Source organism: Meriones unguiculatus, chromosome 14 (assembly GCF_030254825.1).
Source record: "Meriones unguiculatus strain TT.TT164.6M chromosome 14, Bangor_MerUng_6.1, whole genome shotgun sequence".
Classification (NCBI taxonomy): Eukaryota; Metazoa; Chordata; class Mammalia; order Rodentia; family Muridae; genus Meriones; species Meriones unguiculatus.
Window position 1 is genome coordinate 43,591,094 of NC_083361.1, and position 21,449 is coordinate 43,612,542.

At 38.4% G+C, this 21,449-nt stretch overlaps 1 protein-coding gene across 2 annotated transcripts in view; it reads left to right on the forward strand.

The window, feature by feature from the left end:
- Luzp2 (leucine zipper protein 2) overlaps positions 1–21,449 on the forward strand; it is a 432,038-nt gene that overhangs the window by 299,574 nt on the left and 111,015 nt on the right. For both annotated transcript variants that reach the window (XM_060367228.1, XM_060367227.1), the window contains exons 6-7: positions 2,723–2,785; positions 7,850–7,912. In XM_060367228.1, coding sequence (XP_060223211.1) covers positions 2,723–2,785; positions 7,850–7,912 — 126 coding nt within the window. The remainder of the gene's footprint in view (positions 1–2,722; positions 2,786–7,849; positions 7,913–21,449) is intronic.

The following is a 21,449-nucleotide window of genomic DNA, read 5'->3' on the forward strand; positions in this document are numbered from 1 at the left end:
TCAGGATATACTACTGAGCTGGGATGCGATCGGGAATTAACCGTGAAGGAATGGAGGAAGAGGTGAAGATCTGCAGTCAGCCTGCATGCAGAGTGGAGTGTGCTGTGGCTTCCCAGAGATTGCCTGTTGGAGTTGGGGGCAGGAATAAAGTAATGGGTGGGGCAGGGTGATTAAGAGAAGATTTATGTGATCTGATGGAGATGTGGATGTGTAGGGAGTTCTGAAAGTGGGCTGCTGCAGATCTGGGGATGAGATTGGGGGATTTGAAAAAGAAAAAAAAAAGGAAAATTAAAGATCTGTAGTTAGCCAACCTGCTTCCTAGGCAATCATGAAGGAACAGTATTTTCCACTGTTGTTTATATATTGTTTAGCTAGCTGGTAGAAATAACATCACAGGAGGGACTGTTCAGTGTTTTTGAGTCCCTGATTTCAGTTTTTCATTCTGCACTTCCTTGCAAACAATGTCTTTTACCTCTGTTATTTGAACTCTTTCTTTTGCACTTCCCAGCCCTTTTGGCCTCATTTTGCCCTGGAAGACATTTCTTCTAGGTTTTGTATCATATCTGCACTTCTCCAGTAAGATGGGTACATCTAGGTCAGGGTTTGTGCTGAAGAAAGGAGCTACAGATCTTTGTATCCCAGCATGTTGATGATATTTTTGTTAGGTAGTCTTTGACTGTTGGAAGGAACATTGTCAGCCCAGACGAGAGCATTTTATTTAAATTATATATGTATGTTTATGCACAGACTTACATTTATGTTTTCTTTAAGGTAAATAGATAATGGTATAATTCCTCATGACTCTTCAAACAGCCTTACTGTTGTTTAAACCTCCTTCTTCAGTATTCCCCTCCCTTCTCCATCCCTAATTAAAGCTGCTTTTCCCATTACCCAAACCATATCGCTTGTACCCTTCTATCTCCCTCTCTTAATTGCTTTCCTGCTTCCCTGCCCTGGTAATGACTCCTTTTTATTTTCCTTGTTCCTGAAGTAATTCATGGATGAAAATAAATTATATAAATTTTTTTAAATAAAAAAGATTGCCGTGTAGGTATTCTCTCTCTCTTCCTTCTTCCTTCCCTCTTTTCCTCCTGCCTCCTTCCTTCCACACTTTCTCCATCTCTTTCCTCGCTCTCTCTTCTTTCCTCACATTCTTTCTTTCTTTGTCTTTTGGTGCAAACAGTGGAATGAGGATTGCTCTGACCACATACAAGGAGAAAATTGCACAGACACTAACAAAAATTAAAATGATTGTAGAATTGCATGCATAGTGTCAGCTTACACACTAGTGTAATTTGCCTATTAGGTGGTCTTGATTAGGAACTGTGACAGCCTAACTTGACTGTAGTTGAAAGTCTCATTAAGGAAGAATAAAGACTGGGGATCTTTGAAACCTGCTCTTTGTATTTCTAATCTCTGTGAGGTTTTCAATGGAATGAGTGAGACTTTTGTGTTAGTATTTTTGGTGTGTGTGTGTGTGTGTGTGTGTGTGTATGTGTATGACATAAATTCAGTGAGAAAGTGAAAACATTAGAGAGGGACTGAAACTGGCTCTTTGATGAACTGACAGATGGAGCCTCAAAAGAGGAGAGACTAACATTTAGGGGCAGGGAGGAGATGAAGGAGGGAGGGTGGGATTGGGGAGGGAATGAGGGATACAGCTGGGATACAGAATTAACAAAATGTAACTAATGAGAAAAATAAAATTATGGAAAAATAACATTTAGGGATGGAGATACAAATACTTTGTTTTCACATAGATTTCTCTACACCTTTCAAATGGACGTGAATGTTTGTGAGACCCTACCTCAGTGGTACAGCAGTCCACAAGCATGCCCCAGCCCCAGTGCTCAGTCCACATCACACACAACTCCTGTTGCTCTCCTATAGCCAGGAAGAGTCTGAGAATTAAATGTTTACCTACCAGCTTCTACCAATGTTAGACAATTTATAAGATTAACAAATCACTCATTTCTGTGGAATAGAATGAAAACTGGCTTCCAAACATGAAGAGACCTTAAATGTGAAGGCTATCCATAAGTTAGGGGGAAATGCGGATGAACTGTTGAGTGTGTGGTTTTATTGTAATAGGGAATAAAGTAGCCCTCATGCAGATGCCGTAGGAAAGATGCTTGCAGAAGACAGCATGGTGTGCTGGGGTAAAGCTGGGATTATTTTATAAAACTACATGTAAACTAAAGAAACATAAGTAAATAAAAAGGTTAGATAATGCTTTATATTTAACCTTTTTCTTTACTTCTGTATGTGTGCCCACTGTGTGTGTCTGTGTGTGTGTGTGTGTGTGTGTGTGTGTGTGTGTGTGTGTGCGCATACACACACAAGTGAACATGCACACGCCTGTCCTGCCTGTGTCCTGGTATGCTTGTGGCGATCAGAAGACCACCTCTGGGAAATCAGTTTTCTCTTTCCATCATGTGGGTCCTAGGGACCAATGTCTTCACACTTGGTGACAAGTAGCTTGACCTACTGAGCCATCTCATTGGCCAAAGTTTTATTGCTTTGAGTGACTATCCTAGTACTAAGTTATGACAGTTTTTTTTTAACTTGAAAATGATTTTCAAATGAGTAGTATATTCCTACAAATTCTTTAGATAACATATAACTTTAAACTGTGAGCCAAACAGAGTGATATACTAAATTAATTAAAGAAATTCTTAATACTTTATCATTTTTTGAGTAAAATTTTCTTTCTTTTATTCAGAATAAAAGCTTGAAAAACAAATTGTTGTCAGGAAGCAAGCTGTGTGGTATTCATGCAGAAGAGGTAAGTAAATATGACCTTTTTGTAAGTTTAACTGCTTAAAATTAATATTAAATTGAATCTTGCATAATCTAAAAGCCAATAGCTTTTCCCTTAACACAAATAAAAACACTGGATACAAAATAATTTACATTTTTATTTTTACATGTACCTACTTATTCCAACATTGCACAAATGAAAAAATTAAAAGTGCATCCAATGCCATGTTCATACATTACTTTCTAACTCCTATCTCATTTGTCTAGATTGAGTCTCTCCAGTAGGAAATTACTAGATTCCTCTTCCGTTTTACTTATGCTTGTGACATCTATATGCCACCCACAAAGTTTCCAATAAAAATATACATAATGGATGGAAAGCAAAACATTGATTCTCCTTGAAAAGAAAAAAAAAAAACAGTAGTTTGTAGATCTGATCCAGGGAAGTGTTTCAATTCATTACATTTTGCTCTACTTGGACAGAAATAAGCATGACCTTGTTCATATTACTGGGATTGTTGAAATACAGATCAGGTGTATTTTGAAATTTCTGAATACTGTGATATAGGAAGTGGGGTAATATTTTGAATAAGGAGGGTCTAAGCCAGATATGATGCAGACACCTATAGTACCAGCACGTGGCTACAGAGACAGGAAGATCAGGAGTTAAATGTCATTCTCAATTAGAATAGTGATTCTTGAAAGAGACCTGAGCCATGTAAGATTCTCAAAAAATGACAAATAGCGGGGAAAAAGCTGCATTATAAGACAATGAACATGTTGCCAGGATCCCCACAAAAGTCAAGTACATGGCAGAAAGGGGCACAGGAAGCATCATTGATGCAGAAAATTAAATAGTTTCTACCTTTACGGCTTAGCCTCTTCATTCAAGAATGTTCCTATTTCCCTTGGCTCAATGAAAATTAAATCTCATTTGTCCATTACTGTGTTCCTCAGATCCTTAATGGGGGAAATGAGGAAGTTTATATAACTTATTCATTTTCCCATATCTTGTTTAATATGTGTAGAACAATATTAGAGCTTAATATTCTAGGTAACAAGGGAGATGTTTACACTGTCACAGCAATATTTTAAAATAATGTATACAAATTTGTATTATTTGATTCATCAATATTACTCAAAACAAAATGACAATCTTTTCTGCTGGGGATGAGCTGACTAGAGCTCATGATTTGGGTCACTAGCTCTCAATTCTGTATCCATGCAGGAATGAAATCCGCTACGGTTTGGCATAGAAGACCGTGTGCTGTGCCTTTTCCGGGGAAGAGGTGGACAAAATATGTATTCACTGCACATAAGACACTTGAAACAGAATGAATAAAGGCAGCTGCATCGCTGAAATTCTCAGCACAGCATGGGCAACAGCTCAAAAAAGCTGTATCTATCGCTTTCATGCACGATTGAAGACAGCATATTGGGTTAGAGATTCCCCTCTACCCAGCAATTGCCACTGTTTATTTGACCTTGCTGAGCCTGCCAGGAGTCTACTAACTTCCTGGGCTTCCTGAGCGTGGTGAACAATTATTAGCTCCCCAAGTCTTAGGAGCCTCTTTCTTCTCTCTGAGAGCTAATGTTTCAATTCAGATGAAATAGTTACACAACAAGCATTACAAACAGAAAATACTATCAGCACCATCTGCCATCACCATGGCTATTAGTTCATAAAGGGAGGGTTATCTCAACATAAATTTGTAGGAAAGACTCTCAGATTAGACAGTTGTCTCTTAAATGAGACTAAGGAGCTAAAATATTCTGTCATGGCTGCCTACATCCTCATCATCATTTTCTTCTAGCTGTCATTATCATTATTCCCAGCTTTAATTAGCTCATGCACATGCAGACACTCCATAGTCTTTATGATCTGATATTTGAAATCACATTTACAATTATCTATGTAGTAAAAATAAAATTACTGAGATTCCAAATAGCATATCATTTGTTGGAGACTTATCTCTTTTTTTATAATTTTAACTTATCCAAATATTGCCGATAAGCTAAGACAGCATGTTTATATGGCTTCAAATTAATATACATTCCACAATAGCTATACTCCTTCAGATATATTTGTTTTTGTATAATCTCTCTGAAAACATCAGAAAAGATTCTACTTATATACTGACAATTAGGTTTAGACTGTGAAATGCAGACAACATGGGACTATGAACAATTCATGCTGTCTTCATGACAACAAAGGCCAAGAAGTCTACCATTATGGTCACTAATTGCAGGAAAAAAATAAGGAAAAGTCTCCATTTAATTATAATTTCATTTACTAAAACCACTATCAAATGGAGCTTTAAATATTGATTGTATAACAAAAATTTTAAATCATATTGTACACCTCCTATGAAAAACAGATTGTAAATGGTTAAAATTAGTCCTTTTTGACTCCTGAAAACTAGAGCGCTAAGGATCAGGAAGAGTGAAGGTGGCACTGGACAGGCTATGCAAATACATACTATGTACAGTAGTGCTGCTGATCCCCACCCATACTTACCAACACTGTTAGAGAGAATGACTGTTTCTCTGAGAGATTCCTTGGCTTAACTAAGAGTTCTGAGTTCCAGACTAGAACAGGATTGTCCTTTACCAAAATGAGTGGCATGGGTAATGACAGCCATGCAAATCAGAATCATCATAGAGAAAAAGTTAGTGTGAGAAAAGCCTCTGGACCAGTTATCATAATCTTGGAGCACTTGGGAAACTTTGAAGAACAGTTCTAGGAAGTATTAATTCCAACATAAAAGTGTAAGTTCCAGAGATAAATCAGTTACATGGAAATGTCCTTTATTAATTACAATTGTCAATCCTATGTTATCACTAGGAAATTTTGGTCTTCTAAGCATAGGACATTTTGAACTCACTGCCTCTATCAAGAAAAGAGGATATCTTTTGATAGATAAGAGATACTGTTAAAAACAAAACAAAAGGAGCTAGTCATTGAATTTATGTCAGAAATAATTCCTGTTCCCCTTACTAGGGAAATCCACTTGGATACTGAGCTACCATGGGCTACATCAGAGCAGGGGTTCTAGGTTATATCCATACATGGTTCTTGGTTGGAGAAAAATCTCACTGAAGACCCCTGTGACATGATATATTTTGTCCTTGTGCAGCTCCTGTCCTCTCCTGGTCATATTAACTTCCCCTTCTTTCATATGATTCTCTGCACTCTGCCGAAGTTTTGGTTACAAATCTCAGCATCTGCTTCAATACACTGCTAGGTAGAGTCTTTCAGAGGCCCTCTGTGGTAGGTTCCTGTCCTCTTTCTTGTTTTCTCCTACTTCCCATGTCCATCTCATTTGTCCTTCTAAGTGAGGATTGATCATCTTATCCCGGGTCCTCTTTCTTGTTTATCTTTAGGTGCACATATTTTAGTATATTTATCCTATCTTATAGGACTATATAAGTGAGTATATACCATGTGTGTCTTTCTGCTCCTGGGATTCCTCACTCAGGATGCTCCTTTACCTCTCTCGCCCCCCCCCCCCAAGGGAGGAACAGGCTTGCTAGGCCACAGAGGAGGACTTTGCAACCAGTCCTGAAGATACCTGATATGCTAGGGTCAGATGGAAGGGGAGGAAGACCTCCCCTAGCAGTGGACTTGGAAAGGGACAGGGAGGAGATGAGGGAGGGAGGGTGGGATTGGGAGGGAATGGGAGAGGGGGGCTATGGCTGGGATACAAAGTAAATAACCTGTGATTAATATTAACAAAAAATAAAAAGAAAAAAGAAAAAAAAAAACAAAATCTTCAAACAGTTGGCTCTTTTATCAACTTCTTTTTTTAAAAAGAAATATTATTTTACTTCAAATAAAATATTTACATCATTCTCCCTCCCTTCTCCTTGCCCTTTTCCCATGCTCCTAATCTCTACTCCCTTTCAAATTCACAGCCAATGTGTTTGTAAACACTATTGTTACCTATTCATACAGAATATATACATACAATCTGTTGGGTCTGCTGAGTGTTGTCTGCAGGTATATGTTTCTAGGGGTAACCGTTTGGTATTGGACAACCAATCAGGGGCCTCATCCCTGGGAAAGAGTAACTTTTTGCTCCATCCTGGAATTCGGTGTAGCTGGGGTTTGAAAAGCTGTGTTCATGCTATCACAATTGCTGTGAGTTCATAAGTAAAGCTCTTCTTCACGGCTTCACAAATTTTCAAGTAATGTCATATCATACAGGATGCCAGTCTTCCCATTATTCTGATTTTAGAATGTGCATTAAGGAAGTAAGCACCTCTTATTCTTTCTTGTATTTTGTACATTTGCCCATGATCATCTGGTTATGTGCATGTAAGTATGTCCGTGTGAATGTTTCTCCCCAGTAAAATATGAGGAGCTATTATTTCAAGAGTTGGAACTCAGTGAACTGAGGTACTCACATTACAATACTGGTAACTGTGTCTTTTCTAAAAGGCTGAGGATACATAGTCTTCTCTGGCTTACAGATAAATTATCAGGATTCAGATAAATGAGTGTAGCAATGTGTCACTGGAAGCAATTGAGTTCCTTTAACATTTTTATATTTATAATGACCCTATTAAAAATACGATCCTCTTCAACACAACTCACGCTTGAATCATGGAATTTGGCATTCTGTTCATTTGTGTGCTGGTCTCCATTGAAAATACAGTGAATGAAAACATGGCTATCCATTTACACTCAACCATCACTGATCTTAAAAAGCAAGTAAAGAAAAACAGAGATAACTGCCTTTATACGTCACACATGCACTTGGCACTTATAATTAGTTTGTTTGTCATGCCTGAATTACAGGTATTTCCTGTGGTTGGGTGTAGAGTAAAAGAAGAGAGAACATTTATTTAAATAACACCTTTGTAAACACATGATTTTTTGAACAGACTGAATTCTTACTTCCTGACCCAGATGTCTACATGTCTGATGTCAAAGCTAAGTTTACTCTCCTATGTTGATTATCCAAATTATGGGATTCTCTTTGACTCGGCTGAAACATTTACTACTGTGCAGTGTGAAAAAAATTAAATCTTCAAGATTGAAAATACAAGTGAGCATAGGCACTAATTCATATCTCTCCTTTTACAGTCCAAAAAAATCCAAGCTCAACTAAAAGAGCTCCGTTATGGGAAAAAAGATTTGTTATTTAAGGTAAGCATCTTTCCTGTTTCCCCTCCAAACTGCTATCACAACACCTAACATGTCAAAAATATTTCTTGTACTAATTGTACTTGCTGGACTTTTTAATGAAGAATTGATCTTGGCTGAGTGGGTTCCCACTATTTTCTTATCTCTTAATTCAAGAACGTATGTCTATTTGTTGTCAAAGGCAGATTTGATTCTAATGAATTTAAAGCTTCTATAAGTCTATTTATGGCCATTAAGTATTTAGGTGAATTGTCTTTAGTAGGTCTTGGCAAAATAGAGCATATATTGTGACAGTTTTGACACATACATTTATTGGTGATCTTTCAGTCTTAGCAAAAGTTTACTAACAAATTCAGTCACAGATCAATCTGGTTAAAATCTGAACTTTAGAAACTGGAATCCGCTGAGAATGTTGAGAGATGAATGGCTATGCCCAGGGGTTCTCTGTTCTGAATTCCTCGTCTTTATGAGCACTATCTTCTGTCACAGGAGACTTTGCAGATGTGACTAAATTACCGATATTTAGAGAGAGAGATTAAATTTGTTATCACAGATTTTAATACTTGGGTCTTTTTTACCAATGAAGCAAGAAAGTCAAAAGAGGAATGTAAGTAGTCATAGAAATTGCAGAATAAAGGATAAGAGAGTGTTTGCCCCAGCTTTCTTGATTTAACCCATGGCAATTCATTGCAGATTTGTTATCTTGAAAACTATAGAATGGTTTTGTGCTGAGGAATTAAGATCATGAGACTTCCTTATAGAACCAAAGCAAATTAGCCCATTCATTCTCACCCAAAAAGAGAGAATAAAGGACTTTGATTTGTTCTCTTTATCTATCTGCTTTATCACCTACAGTACTGGGATAGACACTTGGGCTTTTACAAGTAGGTATAATAATATGTCAGTAAAATAAGATTAATTATATAAATAGATTTACATTTTAACCAGTTTAACTGCAATGATCACCTTAAGTGGAAATTTGAGTTTTACTTTTACTGATATAAAAATTTTCCTAAATGTGGAAGTGAAGTGCTTTTTATTGCGAGTAGTGAGAAATGACGCATGCTGAGGTGCACTTACTCTTGCCTTTAGAATCACAGGAAATGATCTGATTATGTCAACTGGTGTTTGTATGTAGCACATAATTCTGGCACATTTTGACAAATGCTCTTCCTGCCTTTGCTTCGGTGCTCTTTAACACATAGTCCCCTGAGCCCTAAGAAAACATCTGGTCCTGTCACACATGAAGCCCCAAATACATGGAGAAAACTGTCATTGTTATAAGTAATTTGAATAGAGAATAAACAACTCCATGTAAATATGATTGAATGAAGAACAAAGTGTCACGACTGACTAAGGGGACACTCAGAAGGACCTGCCTATGCCATCACCTTTGGCCTTTCTGGCATGCCCCCATACCGAGGCTTAGCTTCTCACCTCTGGAATGTTGTGTCTATAACCTGCGATTAGCCATTGTAGGTCAGGGCGTGACCTTATGGTTAGCCCTTCCAAAGACCCAGAGAGGAGGACAGTGCTTTATTGGTGAGTGTTATGGCTGCTTTGAGGAATATCTAGTTCCTATGGCTCTCCGTGGTAAAGAGAAGACTAGATTGGAAACGTTAACATAGACACTGTCTGAGACTCACCCAGTGTTGTTCAGCTGACAGTACTCAGCACTCTAAGGTGACACGCAGTGAGCCACAAACATTTTAGGTTTTATCCAATGCTTTTAGTGTGCTGTGACATCTAACCCTCACACAACCTCTAAGCAACAATGAGGAGGAGCCATGGAGCCCATTTCACAAAAAAAGAAATCAAGGCTGCTCAAGTTTGGAGCCTTACACATAAACACCAAAATTTATTTGCAAATGTATTAACAATTATTTATTAGTTAATACTTATTTCCAAAATATCTGGCAGGCTGGACATGGTGGCATGTGCTTTTAATTCCAGCACTCAGAAGGCAGACAAGCATATCTCTGTGGGTGGAAGGCTAGCCTTCTCTACACAGCAAGTTCCAGAACATTCAGAGATACATAATAGAACTTCTTTAAAAACAAATAAATAAGGAACATTCTTGGGTTGTGTGGGTCGTACATGTTTTCAATGTTTATGGTTTTTCCTGGATAACCAATTTAAAAGATATCACATCAGAATTACACTCTTGAGTAAGACACATACAAGTTTATTAACTTAGAACTAAATGGATTTGGGGGCCCTGATGCTTCTGTGTAAAACATAAAACATAAATAACTTCATTTACTTTTTAGTTTTTGCTAGTAATGCGATAAGTGATAGATTGATGGATTAATAAATGATAGATTAGATGATGGATAGATAGATGATAGATAAAAAGATTTTATAAGACACATGCATTTCCTATTAGATGTAATGATATGTAACTTTTAATAAACTTATATTTGTTTCTCAAAAATGTATGCTAATATCCAAACATACAGTTGGATATGGTGGCACATGCCTATAATCCCAGCACTCAGGGAGGCAGAGGCAGGCAGATCTCTGTGAGTTTAGCCAGCTTGGTCTACAAATGAAGTCCAGGACAGCCAAGCCTACACAGTGAAACCCTATCTCAAAAAACCACAAAGGAAAAAAAAAGATTCATTGAAAGCTCAAGATTTATTTCTGATAATTTGGGGGCTTATTGCCTAAAGATTTAAAGAGAATTTGTCCTAACTTTTGTGTAAGAATCCTGGATGTGTGCTTATTCATTTTTTCTGCTTCAACTACACAACAGTCTGTTCTTCTCAGTGCCTTCCTGCCTAATAAGGAGTGTGAAGACCATCAGCACATTTCAGGAAAGATCTGGACATACATGAAATCGATTATAATTTTATAGATTTACACATAGCATTTTTCTTATGGAAATCTATAAAATGGACCAGTTTAATATTAAGTATTTTGAAAGTTTGGACATTTAGGAAGTAGTTTTGTGGAGAGAAGCTTGTCCTGTTCCATTCTGAGTATTCTTGTTTGCACACAGGGACTTTTTCTAGTGGTAAGTGTGTATGAGTAATGATGGGACTCCAAGTGCATATCACAGTGCTGGGTCTCTAAATACATTATAAATTTTATTATGTTTGTGTTTGCCCCCAATTCAGACTGTGTCCATTCTGGATATTGCTGATAACCCTGTTATCCTTTTCTATTGACTTCTCATCTAACCTCAAACTCTCATTGCAAAATTTGATACAGTTTCCAAAACTCAAATGTCAAGCTTTATGCTGTGGCTCTATAAATTTAAAATACTGGGTGCAGGCAGTCTGGTGTTTCTGCAGAGTCACTCTAATCATGTAGGTTTGGATCATTTCTGTCTCATCATTGAAGTGGGAATTGAAGGCCGTTGTAGAGACATGATATAAAAGTGAGAGCTATGAAGCCTATAACATTTGTGGATGTTACAGAAAACAAACTCAAAACAATGACAGTAATGCTGGCAGCAAACTGCCTTTTGGATCTGAGCATTGGGTTGAGGCCGGGATTGCTGCTTACCTCTACATACTTTGGTTATGTCCACCATACTAACTTTATGCCATGGCCAAGCAGCCTTTCCCCTGAGAATGGTCTTTAATTTACAATAAATTAAGGTGACTCCATATTTCTTTCTTGGTACAAATAGTGCACTCAAGTATCATAAAGCTCTTGAGGAGAGTCACTTCCCTTCAGGAACTGTCTTAAGTTTCTTCAGGTCCAATCCTGTGCACAGCTTATAAGGCCAAATGAAATATTATGGTGGTGGAGGATATTCATAAATGTTTACTCATCCTATTTGTCACTTGGTACACTGAAAATTAAACACGTACTCCTCACTATACATAATTTTAGTTTCTGAAATTAAAAACTAGATGTCACAGCACATTTTAGGTACACAGCTGAGCACCCTGAAGTTATTCTCTAAGAGTCTGTACTTCACAGGTCTCATTTCTGGTAGCTAACAATTGTCAAACAGCTCTACTTTCCAATTAAAATACAGAAAAATACAGTACTATCTCTATTTCAAACTTAAAATTTATTATCACCACAAAGTGAAAGAAAGAACCATGAACATGCAGGGATTTCATGCATTCTATCATTTCTGAAGTTCCTTGTTTGCCTACCCTTTGTTCTAATGATGACGAAAGCAGCTTCCTATGACAGGAACATCTGGGCTAGTGGTGCAACCCTTTAAACCTAGTACTCTGGATGCGGAGTTAAAGCAGATCTCTGTCATTCCAGGCCAGCTAGTTCCACGCCAGCCAGGCTATGTAGCGGGACCCTGTCTCAGAAAGCAAAGAAACAAAGTCAAATCTGCATCTGTGAATATCCTTGACTTAGTTCAAATATCATTAGTGCTATTTATTCACTCACAGGGGTGTTTGTTAACCTATGCAAACTGAGATAGATGATAGTTACCTCGTGATGACTGAATAAGGAATTGAGCAGCAGACACTGTCTGTAGCACTTTATAAAAAGGAAACACAGACCACTGTAACTTTCATCCCTCATAAGAGGGCAAGTGCAGTATTATAGGAAAGTATTACAGTATTACAGTGGAAGTCTTTACAAGTGGTGACGCAGCAGTAGAACCACAAGGCCTGGATTTGTCTTATTGAAGAAGTATTTCGGTAAGTCAGTCCCTGCATGTTCATGTAGAATGACAGGTTACATCCATTAATTGTGTACATGTGTAAGAGTAGACTTTGCACAGTGGAAGGCTGTTGAGAACATCACCTGTTTCAGGTTCCACAAAACTCAGGCAAATCTTTCTGACAGCACCACCTCTGCTTATCCGTACTTGGCAATTAGTATCTACAGCATTCCAAAGCAAAGATCTTTTTGTTTCCTGAAAATCTGCTGGGAAACTCTCACCTATTTCTGTTACATGTGCTGTTCCCGCAGATGTATCACACTTCCTCAATAACCATTTTCCCCAGGTCCTTCTTTACACTGTCTTTGTCCTTACTTTCTGTCTTAGACACTGCCTTCCCTGAGTTTCCTTCAGAGAGAACACTTCAGGTTTAAACCAAGAGCACAGCTAACTCCTTAGTAAATGTGAAACAGCCTGAAGGCACATGCCCCGGCTGGATGGGCGCAGACAACAAAGAGAACTCCAGTGACTGAACTATGACACTTAGCTGGAAGTCACAAACGGCAGCCACCTACACATATTTTTACACTTACTTTATTTTATTTTATTTTTATTTCATGTGCATTGTGTTTTTGCCTACCTGTATGTCTGTGTGAGGGTGTCAGATCTTGGAGTTACAAATTGTTGTGAGCCTACCACAGAGGGCCTCTGAAAGACTCTACCCAGCAGGGTATCAAAGCAGATGCTGAGACTCTTAACCAAACTTTGGGCAGAGTGCAGGGAATCTTATGAAAGATGAGGGAGGTGAAAAGACCTGGAGAGGACAGGAGCTCCACAAGGAGAGCAACAGAACCAAAATATCTGGGCACAGGGGTCTTTTCTGAGACTGATACCCCAACCAACGACCATTCACGGAGATAATCTAGGACCCCTGCACAGATGTAGTCCATAGCAGTTCAGTGTCCAAATGGGTTCCCTAGTAATGGTAACAGGGACTGTCTCTGATAGGAACTCAGTGGCTGGCTCTTTGACCACCCTGCCCTCTGAGGTAGGGGGGACAGCCTTGCCAGGCCACAGAGGAAGACAATGCAGCCAGTCCTGATGAGACATGATAAGCTAGGGTCAGATGGAAGGAGAAGAGAACCTCCCCTATCAGTGGACTTGGAGAGGGACATGGAAGGAGATGAGGGAGGGAGGGTAGGATTGGGAGGAGAGGAGGGTGGGATTACAGCTGGTATACAAAGTGAATAAATGATAATTAACATAAAAATAAAAATTTAATTAAACAAAACCAAATAGTTGTGAGCTGCCATGTGGGTGCTGGAAATTGAACCCTGGTCCTCTAGAAGATCATTCAGACACCTTGTTTTGTGTTGTTTCACTTTATTTCATAGGATTTTTTGTTTGTTTGTTTCATTTTTTTCAAGAAAGAGTTTCTCTGTGTATCCTTGATAGTCCTGGTCTCACTGTGTAGACCAGGCTGGTCTCAAACTCACAAAGATCTGCCTGCCTCTGCCTGCATTCAGTGATCTTAACCGCCGAGTCATCCCTCCATCCTCTCTATCTTTAAGTTTTAACCCAATCATCTAATCTGTAGAGTTCTAACATATTCATACATTTAAATGAATGTTTAAATTAAACTAATAATTTAATTAAAATGAAATTTCTCCCTTTTTTTTCTCTCTCCAGTCCCTCCCAGGTACACTCCCTTCTAGCTCTCAATGTCTCTCAATCTCAAATCAATAGCTTTTTCCTATAGATTTTTATTTTCTACATGTGTTTGTATGCACAATTGTAAAAAAAATGCAGTATACTGAGTCTGTCTTTATTGTACATAGTTTCACACTTGACCACCTTGCATTAGAACACTAATAAAGGGCCTCCTCTCTAGGAAAGGATAATTCTTTGTCTGCTGCCATTTATTTGTTTCCTTAAGTTCTTTGCCTAAGCACATGATCCAGTGAAAATATCTCTCTACGACATTAACATATCTATGATAGGGCCATTTTTTCTTTTTGGAACCATTTCTAGGAGATACAGTTTCATTAGCATACTTTTTTATATTCTGACTCTTAACAATATCACTGCTTGGACTGGAGATATGGCTCAGAGGTTAAGAGCACTGGCTGTTTTTTCAAAGGTCCTGAGATCAATTCCCATCAACGACATGGTGGCTTATAACCAACTATAATAAGATCTGGTGTCCTCTTCTGGCATTCTGGCACACACGCAGGCAGAATACTGTATAAATAATAAATAAGAAATCTTAAAAAAAAAACTATTTCTGTTGCTCCTCAGTGATGTTCCTCAAGCCACAGATGCAGGAGCTGTGATGTAGATGTATACGTTGGGGCTGAGATCCTGATGATCTGTTGATCTCTGCATTGTGCCCAAGTATGGTTTTCTGTAATGGTTCCATTTGCTGTAAGCAGAAGCTTCTTTGATGAGGGGGTGGTAGGTACACTTGTCTGTGAGTACGAAGATAATATTTAGGAGTGGTAAGGAATTATGCTGGTAGCAGATCCTTCCCTAAGGTCCATGACCTCATTAGTCTGAGGAGGTTGGCAGGTTTCTAGTATTAGGCATGATTTCACTAATGTTGAGTGTGACTTAAGTCTCATTAGACCACTGCTGGTTGCTACCAACATGTACCTGCCATCTACTAAACCTTTATAGACATCTTTCCATGCTCGTCATCATGTCGGTTCATAGGTATTGCAACTTGGTAGGACTAGTGATTACTTCCCAACCTTGGAAGCTTGCGTAATATTCTCTGGTACCACAGAAATGAGATCAGAGGGAGGAAGCTTTCAAGATTAATCTGGATTGAGCCATCTGAGTTTTTTTCCTAAAATTTTGTGCTATCTACAGCAACAGGGACTTACCTTAAACCTACAAGAAGTAACCAAGGACCATATCAATAGTCTATATTATTTTGGGTTTCACTGGGATACCTTGACCAATCATTCTAAAGGAGGTTTCATGTACCTATTATGGAAGTTTGCATAAGTATGTAGTTTTTGTGGGAGACATTGTCAGGACAAGTGGCCAAACTTCACACACACAAAGACACGCAGACACAAACACACACGCACATGCATGCACATACAGACATATATATAAACTTTTAGGTGAATATAAAGTAATATGATTCCTTAAGGTATTATCAAACAATCTGTTAATGATCCCTCTTCCCTCCTCATATTGACCTTCCACACTCCTAAAAATAAGATCTGCGCAGCAAAGCTGGCTAGCCAACGAGTGTTAGGGATCAACGCCTTCCTGTTCATTGCTGGCTTTATTGACCATTGCTAACCTTGACATTTTCTATGTATTCTAGGAATCTGAAATCAGATCCTTATATTTGCACAGTGGACATTTTACTAACTCACCCTTGATTTCATCACACTAATTGTAGTTTCTTAACACAAATGCAACTGAAAATTGTCTAAAAACACTCTTGTAATTTTATATTCTCGTTGTCTCTGTTTCCACTAGCTTTAAGTCAATTGTTTGTGAGACTAATTGACTTTTAGACCCAATATCTGATATGTTAGAAATTGTAGATTTTATAAAGATTAGACTAGTAAATTATTTCATGAAGTCTACTAAATTATTAATTTCTACTATATTATTATTGAAAATAGTCCTGTGAATTATTTTCTTATAGAGCATAAACTGTATTAGTTTTATATCACAACACTTTCCATTTCTTTCAGTATTAAAATTGTTTAAATAAAATGTATTGTGGAGAATTGTGAGCACACATTTTTATATCAATAGAAGCACTGGTTTGAACCCTTGTAATTGTATGCTGCTTGAATCTCAGTGTCTTAGACTGCAAGGCATCAATAGAAATTAAACAGTTTCATGGATTTCTGGTTTAATTCTGGGTGTTTAAATAATGATACCCAGCTTTAAACTAAACTAAGACAAACTAAACTAAGATGTGTGATTGAATATGCACAGATTTCATGTATTACAAAAATCTAGCAGATATGGCAGTGATTTAGCATTGTGTATTTCTGAAAAGCACAAACTCAGAGCTGATTATTTTTATTTTATTAATTAATTCAACCTACATCTCAACCATAGGTCCCTCCCTTCTCTCCTCCCAGTACCCCCTTCCTCCAACATCCCTTTTCTCCTATTCCTCAGAATAGGGGAGCACCCCTACTCAGACACTCCAGCTCAGCTATTCACATGAGGACTTAGTTTGTCTTCTTCCTGGTCTGGCAGGGAAGTCCAACCAGAGGAAGTGATCAAAAAGGAGGTAACACAGTGCATGTCAGATATATGTCCCACTCCCTTAACTAGTAGGCCCACATGAAGCCTAAGATGTCCATCAGGTTTATCTTCTTGGGGTCTGTGCATTGTAGTTTGTCTATCTTGTACTAATATGACTAAATTTCTACTTATAAGTGAGTATATACTACTTACGTATGTATGTATCTTTCTGCTTCTGGGATACCTCACTCAGGATGATCTTTTCTAGGTCCACCATTTGCCTACAAATTTCATGATTTCCTTTTTTTAATAGCTGAATAGGATTCCATTGTGTAAATGTGCCACAGTTTCTTTATCCATTCCTTGGTTGAGGGACATCTAGGTTGTTTCCAGTTTCTGACTGTTGTGAATAAAGCTACTATGAACATGGTTGAACAAATGTCCTTGTATGGTGGAGCATCTTTCGGGTGTATAGCTGGGTCTTGAGGTATGGCTAGTCCCAGTTTTCTGAGAAAGCTTGAGATTGACTTTCAAGGTGGTTATACAAGTTTGTACTCCCATCAGCAACAGAGGAGAGTTTCCCTTTCTCCACATCCTCACCAGCATGTTTTGTCACTTGAGTTTTTAATCTTAGCCATTCTGACAGGTGTGAGATAGACTCTCAGAGTCATTTTGATTTGCGTTTCCCTGATGACAAAGCATTTGTAATTTGAACATTTCTTTAAGCACTTCTCCACCATTCAAGATTCCTCTGTTGAGAATTCTCTGTTTAGCTTTGTATGCCATTTTTAATTGTATTATTTGGTTTGTTGGTATTTAACTTCTTTAGTTCTTTATATATTCTGGATATGAGCCCTTTGTCAGATATAGGTTTGGTGAAGATCTTCTCCCTTTACTCTGAGGTAGTGTTTATCTTTGGTGCTGAGGTGTGTTTCTTGAATGCTGCAAAATGTTGGCTCCTGTTTCCACAAACATTCTGTTAGTTTGTATCTTTTCAATTGTAGAGTTGAGTCAATTGATGTTGATAGATATTAGTAACCAATGATTGTTAATTCCTTTTATTGTGGAGTTGGTGGTGGCAGTATGGTTGTGTGCTTGTTTTCTTTTGGCTTTACTATAGTGAAGCTATCTACATCCTGTGTTTTGGGGGTATAGTTGACCTCATTAGGTTGAAGTTTTCTCTCTAGTATCTTCTAAAGGGTTGGGTTAGTGCATAGATACTGTTAAATTTAGTTTTGTCATGGAATACCTTGTTTCCTCCATTTATGATGATTGAAAGTCTTACTGGGTATAGTAGCCCTAGTTGGTAGCTACTGTTTGTGTGACATCTGCCCAGACCCCTCTGGCTTTCACAGTCTCTGGTAAGAAGTCCAGTGTGATTCTGCTAGGTCTACCTTTACATGGAACTTGGCCCTTTTCCCTTGTTGCTCTTAATATTTTTCTTTATTCTGTAGATTTAGTGTTTTGATTATTATATGGTGGGAGGAATCTCTCTTCTGGTGTAGTCTATTTGGTGTTCTGTAAACCTCTTGTTTGTTTTAGGACATCTCTTTCTTTAGGTTGGGAAAATTTTCTTCTATGATTTTCTTGAAAATATTTTCTGGATTTTGGAACCTATATTATTCTTTTTTGTCTATTCTTACTAGTCTTAGATTTCATCTTTTCACTGTGTCCTTCATTTCTCAGATGTTTCATATCAGAAACTTTTCCATCTTAATGTTTTCTTTGAGAGACGTATTGATTTCTTCAATCATATCCTCCATGCCTGAGATTCTTTCCTCCATCTCTGCTGGTGATACTTACTCTGTAGTTCCTGATCTCTTCTCTAAGTTTTCCATATCCAGGGTTTTCTTGGTCTATGTTTTGTTGTTGTTGTTGTTTTGTTTTGTTTTTTATTGATTCTGATTTCATTTTCAGGTCTTGAACAGTTTTATTCGTTTCCTTCACCTGTTTGGTTGTGGTTTCCTGTCTGTCCTTGATGGCCTGTATTTGTTTGGTTGTATTTTCTTTGAAAGATTTGTTTGTTTCTTTATATGACTCTAATAACTGTATAATCATAGATTTAAGGTCATTTTCCTGTGTTTCATCTGTGTTTGAATAGCCATTGTTTTTGTGGGGTTGTGGTGGAGCCACAATGTCCTGGTTGTTGTTGATTGTGTTCTTATGCTAGTCTTTAGCCATCTGGCTACCCATAGCCTTGGTTGTTTGTTCCTTGGACCTGCACCTAAGACTGGATCCACCCATCTCTGATGTCTGCTGTAGTCTTCAGGATGAGGAGACACGTACAGGGGAACACAAATGCCAGTATTTCAGATGCAACCAAACTGGGGTGGGTGTTTCTGAAGGCAGGGTGCAGGTACTTTGACAGGCAGGAGTGCAGGTGTCTTGAATGGCAGGGGCCCTTGTGCAGATGCCTAGAATGGCAGTGTGGCAGGAGTGGGTGCCTTGAATGGCAAGACCTCAAGCACTGATGTCTTAATGGGCTGATTAAGGGGAGCTGACATTGGCGTCTTGAATGGCAAGAGATGCTAGTGCCTTGAAGGGTAAGTGGTGCTGACATGGGTGTTTTGAATGGCCAGGCGTGGGTGTCTCAGGTGGCAGCTGCTGGGGCACAGGTGCCTCGGGGGTAAGTGCTGGGGGCATCTACCTCAGGTGACAATTGCACAGGATTCGGTTCCTCAGAAGGCAGCTGAGCTTCAGCTTACAGGCCTATCAGGCACTGTGCTCCTGGAGACTCAGACTATTCTGGGCTCTGCCTTCTTGGATCTAGGATCGGTATGATTTTATTGTCCACCTGGTATTCACAAGAGGACCAGTAGAACAGTGGTTAGTTTGGAGGTTCAGATGCTGTCCTAGGAATCCAGACACCCTCGGTGGAGTGGTAGGGATCCGATGTCTGGCTGCTGGAATGGAGGGTCCCTGGACCTGGGGGCCTGCATGCTCTCGAGTATGTGGAAAGGGCAGGCTGCTCACAGTTCATGACTTCTGGACTTGAGGATGACCAGCGGGACCTGGATCCAGTCGTCCCCAGATGTGCCCTCTGGTCCTGGAAGCATCAAAGTCAGTGTTTTGGATTTCAGATGCCTGTTTATTCACTGGTTTTGCAGTCTCTCGTCTTCTGCTCCTTAGATATGGTACACACTGGTCACCCCCATCTTTGAACTCCTCAGAGCTGATTCTTAAAGTGTGTGACACTCACATTAAATTAAAGGTCCAAGCAGTTTGCTTATTCTATTCTAATGGTATTTGATTTTTTTTCTTCACTTTTAGAATTCCCTAAATAGTAATAGTTAAAAGAACCAGTATTTGAAACTGAGTTATCTGCATTTTGTTTTAACAGTTCCCTTAATTTTCTGGTATTACTTTCTGAAGAGGGCATTGTCACATAGGAATACTTCACAGAGATGTGCTTTTGTTTGACTCAGTCATTGTGAGAAGGCAGATCTCTACATACAGGAGGCTAGTGCCATTGTAACAAACTCTATACTATTTTTTAGGTATGGTGTAGAAAACTGATTTAAAACATATCATTCCAGGAACACACTCTGAATATAATTACTGTAGAATATCAGCAATTCTTCCTACTGACACATCTTCTAGTTTATTCTGCTGGTAGTACAGGATTTACCAAAAAATCATCACAAACATGCAGGCATATGTGCTGACATTAAGCGAGCTATAGTGTCACTAGGGGGTAGGAAGCTTCCAAGGTAATTCAATCTCAGGACCACATTATCTTGCACATCATTTCCCTTGAATGAAATGCCTTTGTGTCATTGGTGTGGTGGTGCTAGTTGCATGGTTGCAGTTTCATTTATTCTTACTTTTTTTTTTTAATTTTACTAGTACGGTTGAGACATTTTAATGGGCATAGAGAAAATAAAGATACGAATCAAATTGAGAGGACTTCCAGTTGATAATCAATTTCAATCAAACATAGTTAAATGTTTTGGGAAACCTTTGTCTATTACTTGTGGTGAAAATAATTAGAGAAAATGATTTGGTAACCAGGAATTTTATAAATGCCTCAGAAATAGCTCCACACAAAAGTTATCTTGGATCAGACCTCGAAGGCATTACACCAATGCTGCATGGGTGCTTTAAAGTATTATAGAGAAGAAACAGAATTGATAAAAATGATGATGATGATGATGATGATGATGATGATGATGATGAAGCCAAGAGAGAAGAAAGAGTGCCAGCAATACTGAGAAGGACATCCAGCCTAAAAGATAGCAGTATGAACTTACATTGTTGGTGAAGAGTGGTAGGAAGTGCTGAAAAGCATTGTGGTCATGAAGACAGGTAGGGTCAAGGTTAGGGAGAGATTCTGAAATGTGACAAAGAGGGACACTGAAAAAGAAATATTTTAAAAGTATCAAAGGAGAAAGAATTTATACTGTATGCAATTCTATTCTCTTTTGATGGGAAACAACCAAGCATTTACTGGTTTGCGGATGTGGTAATGAACCCTTTTCTTTTGATTGTGTTTCCTTTGTCATGGTTCCTGGCCTTGTTATGTTGTCTGAGGCCATGAGGACTTTGTTAGCAACACCTTGGACCCAACAGGTGCATCTCCCTCAGCAGCAGCTTCATTGGTTCTCGTTTATTTCTTTCTTTGATAGTTACCACATTGCCTACTATCACATTTTTATATATTTTTATTTGTGTCACCTATTTTTGTTCTGTGTGCATGTCATAATATGTGTACATCATTGTAAAGGCCTG